The 6,275-nt window shown below is 36.7% G+C and overlaps 1 protein-coding gene across 1 annotated transcript; it reads right to left on the bottom strand.

Moving 5' to 3' along the window:
• Positions 1-3,367: 3,367 nt before the first annotated feature.
• Positions 3,368-6,041, bottom strand: LOC104464961 (dual specificity tyrosine-phosphorylation-regulated kinase 1A-like; the record flags this gene model as incomplete). The annotated part of the gene is given in 4 exon segments (XM_010077831.1): positions 3,368-4,168; positions 5,257-5,381; positions 5,742-5,993; positions 5,996-6,041. Coding segments are annotated over 4 exon segments (1,047 nt in total), but the record flags the coding sequence as incomplete, so codon positions are not given.
• Between the last annotated feature and the right edge of the window lie 234 nt (positions 6,042-6,275).

Raw genomic sequence — 6,275 nt, 5'->3', positions numbered from 1 at the left:
CACAGCAATACTGAAATTACTACCAGATGCTGTATGCAGTTCTTATGTCCACACTTTAGAATGGATTTTAAAACACCTGAAGTTTCAGAAGAGCTGTAAAAGCTTGAGAGATTTAAGGAACTCCATCTATTATAGAGGTTATTAAAGTTAACATATTTTTATGTGAATAAAGTGAAATAGTTTAAAACTAGAGTAGTTATTCGTTATTCTAATAGGCAGCTAGCTATCTGATGGCCAGCAGCTGAAACTAAACAGTCCTAAAACTGAAGAAGGACTGAGAGTATGGAAAATAAACTAGCTGAGTCACTCGAGAGACACGGAAAAATCCTCACACTTGAAGAATCTATACGAAAATTAGCTATCTTTTTCAAAAGTATATTCTACTGCACCCAAAAGATATGGACTTCATGATGCAGAAATAACTAGGTTGAATTCTAGGGATAATGACATGCCAGTCAGATTATTTCATTACCATTGTCACTCTGGCCTTAAAATCAGCTAGTCTGTAATAGGTAGAAAGCTGCAGTGCATATAAGAACATTCAAACTAACAGATGATAATATAAAGAACTCAAACTACAAGTTCAGTCCATCAGAATCAAGCAGAGCTGTGTTCATACATCAATGATTTGTATACCTTGCTGTTTCAATTAAAAACTCAACGTTATCTGTTATGCCTCCAACATTTACTTTCATATTTTTAAGTCTGTTTCAATGTATCTGATATTTACACATTATAGTATAATTATACCTACCATACCATGGCTTGGAGTAGGTTAATTGCATAGGAAGATTTACTATGTTTACATTTTTTCTTAAATTACTCTTTTTTTTAAAAAGCACAGTAAAGAGTCTGAGGACAAATTATTCAACTGTTTATCATACATAAGACTGCATGACTATAATACAAAGGGCTTGTCTTTTCATTTAACGTTACAATATACACAGCAAGTCCGGACTAGATCTTACAATCTGAACACAGGTATTTAACCTTTTCCATGCTGTTTATGTTTACAATGCACAGAAGTCCTGTAACCAAACTGTGTAGTAAAGCACACAAAACTGGACTGTAACATAACACAGTATGCAGAAGCACTGGATTTTATGATTTCTTCTTTATGTAGATATTTTTAACTGCTTTATTTTTTGGCGCTTGCTAAGGTGTGGCAACCCGCGCACACAAGAATTACCCAGATTTCACATTACCCTTATATTCCTAGACAGCAGTAAGTACTGAATTCCTTTTTATATTGCTAAACTCAGCATCCTGTTTCTAAGGTGACAGCCTTCCAAATCCTGCAAACTTCTCTGAATTAACGGAGTTAAAAAAAAAAAAAAGAAAAAGAAAAAAAAACCCCACTTTCATCCACAGGGTTGACGTGTCAATAAAAAAGAAATATGGATCGCTTCATTAAAAAAAATCCAGGATTTACAAAAAAAATGGTAATCCCAAGTATTCATTCCCATTTACACGGTAGTCAGCTGCTGCATTGCCAAAGTATAAAAAATTCCACCTTTTAGTCTGAAAAAATGACTTAGCCACATGGAATTGACCAGTGTGAATTCTGAATTTCCTGCTAAATTAACTTTTAAAGGGGCTTGCTGGCAGAGGTAGATCACTGCTTCTGTAATATATAATGGGCAAACAATGTTAATCTGGGATGGGCAACCAATTAATTACCCTTATTCTTTCCAACATTTTTCATGGAGCTTTTACTTTTCGTAGAAATAAATCTCTGAATGGGCCTGTAAATTTTGCGACTGCCAAGCTGACTGTGTTATATTAAGGCAGCATTACCCCAAAATTAGGCACCTGTTAAATACAGCCTGCTAACCTCAGGTCTCATGTGAGTGTTTTGCTTTACTCAGACTACTATTTTGGACCTGTTCATGCAATCAAGGTCTTGCCTTCAAGTTTACAATTACGTTAATAAGGAATACAAGAATCAACTGCTGGTTTCATAGCTTCTGGATCTAGTGTCCCTTTTACCTTCAGAAGCCTGAACACATTTATAATGTAACAGAGGTTATAGTCTCAAAGTAGATGTCAATCTATTATGTTCAGTACACAGATTGCTGTAAATGTATTGGCTATGAATTCAACAACAGTTCCAGTTTTGTTTAAGCAATAGTACAGCCATAGTTTTCAACTGACATTTAAAAATGGTCTAGTTACACCTTGTGTCAAAGTGCAGAACTGCTACATTATTGGTTACAGACATCTATGTGCTATAAAAACAGCTTTGGTACAATAAATTATCAAAAAAGAAAATAAATTTTTGTAAAATTCACAGCATAATTGTGAGGCAAAAAAGCAGTCACATAAAATTCTGCATTTTTAAAAATGTTCAGGATGAACAGAAGACGTCTTTGTGCAGAAGTAATGGTGGAGAAACCACGTGCCGAGAAAAAGCAAAAGAAAAAAGTAAAAAGCAGGAAGGGACACAGTTGTAGCTATTTCCATCAAATGCAAACCACTACTCCTGTGACCTTCAACCAATAAGGAAGTCAACTTTATGACACACGCAAAGTGACCTTGCAATACCTTACAATAAGTGGGTCACAAAAGTCTATTTCAAAAGAAAGGCCTCTTGAATTACCCATTCTCTGTGTTTTCAGCATTAAGGACTGTCTGCAAAAGCATGTCCAAAGTGATTGCATCTGAAATGGTAGGCTCTTCTAACTTAAGAGTCCAAATCCATAAGGCCAAAGGTTATCCCAAAGACCACCACTTAGACCTCCCCAGGACTGGCCAGGATCGACCCGTTGATTGCTTCTCAGTGCACCTCAGTTATGAAACCAGTCATATTTCGATACTAACTGACTGTGGTCTCCAAAATATGAGACCCACAGAATCCCATTACAATTGCTGCTTTGATCCTCAGTAGATTCAGAAAAGGAGAGTTCTGATCACCGCCACTTAGCATGCTTAATGTGCCTTACAAACTCCATTACAACCGTCCCTTTTTACAGCTGAAGAATATATATTTGTGTAATCTGAAGGTCCCTCTTTCTTACAGTACTGCTTTTCTGTGCCCATGTTTGTTTGGGGAACTAAAAAAAATATATATATTACTCACTCCCCTCCCACCCAAAAATTTCAAAGGGCCTTTTTATAAATCATGTGCAATGCCTTTAAAAAGAAACTAGATTGCAACTACAACTAACATTTGAACAACAACCCCTGTTGAATGAGACCAAAAAAAACCCCTGCCCCAAAAAAACAAACTATGACTAGGTTGTGGCAAGTTAAAATGGGGGAAGCAGAAGGTGAACACCACTAAGCTATCTGTTAAGGTGGGTCCGGACATGGCTCTTAAAAAAAAAGAAAAAACAAAAACAAAAAACAAAAAACTAAAAAAAACAACAAAAAAACTTCATTGTCCCTTTGCAATCTTTTCAAGTTTAAAAAAATAGTCAGCTTTGACCTCCTGTAGCGGTTGAGTGAGTTTATCTCCTTCTGAGTCAAGCAGCTTTGCACTTTGTTTTTGGAAAAACACCACTTCTATAAAAACACACAAGAAACAAACTTAGTTTCAGTTTAGTCACGAGCTAGCCACAGGACTTTGCTGAACACAAACTCCTGTCATGGGAGACTCTTCTCTATCAATTCCTTGCCTCATTGCAAGGTGTCCTTCAGTCATGTAATGAGCAGGACCTGTATTAGCAGAAAACTGGTACGTTGGATGTCCAGCTATGCCAGTTTCTTGGCGCGGATTAGAGTAGACTGTTAAATTCATGTCCATAGCTCCATTTTGTCCAAAGTCCAAGGTATTAGCAGCCACTGGGCGGTTCTGATAGGCCTGATTGCCTTGGTTACCAGTAGAGGAGGAAGATGTAGAGGAAGAAGTAGTTGAGGAAGACAGGGATGTCATGGAGTGGTGACTGTGGCCCACCTCCATAGAATCCTGGGTGGAGGAGCTGTTTGTTGGAGAATTGTAGACTCTTGGCCTGGTCCGGCTACCCAAGGCTTGCTGTCCATGATGGTGGTGGTGGTGGTGGTGATGGTGGTGGTGGTGAGAGCTATTTCCGTGATGATGATGTAATGCATTCTGTTGTTGAGGGGTAACATGGAAGGTGGTTTCTTGAACTGGATGGTTTTCAACAGTGACTTGTGTAGGAGCTTCAGTGGCTGTCCAACCAATTGGAGGAGGAAACTGTTGTCGAACCTACATTAGTAAGCAAAATAAAAATTAAAATGCTTACTCAAATCTATTCATTTGCAATATATGAGACATTAAGTTATTAATGTTTATGCTAACTTTTTAAAAAGGTAACCAAACCTTGCAGTTACAAAATTATTCTACAAACGTAAGCATGTAGTTAAGAAGGATTTCTAACACTTTTCTAAATATACCTTAAGGAAAATGAGTTCACATTCTGCATGTTTTTTTTCAAGCAAGCAGTTTAAGTAAGTCCAAGATGTGACCTTACTGTCAAAACTATATAAACAGCTTTACATAACAGTAGTAATAAACAACATAATATTTGTACAACACCTAGAATAAGGCCCTGATCTCCAACTCAGGCCTCTAGATACAATTAAGCATACTAAGCTAAATTAATATGTTGTAGTTCGTATCTTGAATGGGGACAACAGCATTAGGGGAGTACCACCAACATCTCTGGAAGAACATGGCTGATTAAAGACTACTAAAATTGCAGGTACTAGCTACACATCAATTTGTTGCATAAACTATTCACTTGGAAGAATTTATAATATATATTTTGATCTGTTCTGTACTAAAATAAAAATATTACTGAAATATTTGTAGTTAATACATGAATTGTTCCTTCTTTACAAGAATCAGTATTGAATAAACACTAATTCAGCCAATGATAATGTTGGTGAAACACCTGAACACCATAAAATGGAAGTAAGAACTCCAGCAGGAGTCCACTGAAGTACAAGCTGGTTCTTCACTGGGTGGGAAGATGCATAGTTCTGTGTACCCTTACACCCTCTGTAAGGTGAAGCATTGACAGCTCCACTCAACTTATTGCTAGTGGTACAATACCTTCACCTCTGCAGAATCAATGGAAATTTTTACAGCTATCTGCAGTACTTTTGCTTAAATGACTGACAAAACGTACAAAGGACTATACAAGAGCTGAGGGTAAAAAAATCAACCAAATCTGGTGGCTAGTTCTCATGTCTAAACCACTTCAATACTGAAAGTATTAATTAGTTTTAGGGATTTAATATTCTCAGAAAATTCATATAAATCAAACAGACGTAAGCTCTACTTAAGCATACCTGTGGGCTGTGTGTTTCACAGTCCATAGCTTGAACAGCAGCAGTGAAGTGTCCACCACTATGTCGATGCTGGTGTGTGGGGTCTGACCGTGCCCTTCCACTGTTGCTTGTTCCAGAAGATCCACCTATAAAATCATAACATGCACAATAACTAGCGACACTAAATTTAAAGTAGCCTGAAAAACAATGACACCATGCAGATATTTAAACTGCTTCAATGTAAAAACATAAGACCTATGATAATAACTCATGTTTTTGCTCATCTATTTTTCATTTTCTGTTGGAGCAGTTACCTGTTCCAGCTGATTAAAATAACTGCTTTGGTGAGCACGACTGACATATTTGGTTTTAACCAAAAAAAAGAAAAAAAAAAAAAAAGAAAAAAAAAAAAAAGAAAAAATAAAAAGAGAACATTTATCTGGGAAAGACTCTTTTGATGTGATTAGGAAATACAATTTTATTATCTGTTAATGAGAAACACTTACCTGAGCTTGAAGATGTACTAGAGGTGGTTCCTGAAGACTGTGACTGCTCCATGGCAGGACTCGTAGACACACTGTTACTTGTGTTGGTACCTTCGTCTGCTGTTTTCTTAAAGAAACTATGCTGTAGGGCATAATAAGGTTGAATTCGTGTCTTAGGGTCATAATCAAGCATCCTTAAGATGAGGTCTTTGAACTTCAAGTAGTCAGCTACAGTATGACCTGATTCCCCAGCACGACGTCCACCTGGTCCTCAACTCCTAGTATATTGTGAAGTTTACGAGTTCCAGGTGGTTTGTATTCCTGTTGGAAAATTAGAAATTGCCTGAAATCAAGTTATATATCAAGCCTTGGATGGGCATAATTTAAACATGCCATAAAAGGAAGTAAGTCAAGTAAAAGTAAGAAACTATTCAATACTATGGAAAGCACTATTTAATCAATCTGTCTTACAACATGGAACAATAATAACAATAAAGCTACATTTTCAGTAAGGCAAGATGTAAAACAAAGTAACATTTCTCCATTTTTTAATAT

Source organism: Pterocles gutturalis, unplaced genomic scaffold (genome assembly GCF_000699245.1).
Source record: "Pterocles gutturalis isolate BGI_N339 unplaced genomic scaffold, ASM69924v1 scaffold13923, whole genome shotgun sequence".
Taxonomy (NCBI): Eukaryota; Metazoa; Chordata; class Aves; order Pterocliformes; family Pteroclidae; genus Pterocles; species Pterocles gutturalis.
Note: the sequence above shows the minus strand (reverse complement) of the source record. Positions and strands in the feature narration are given on the sequence as shown.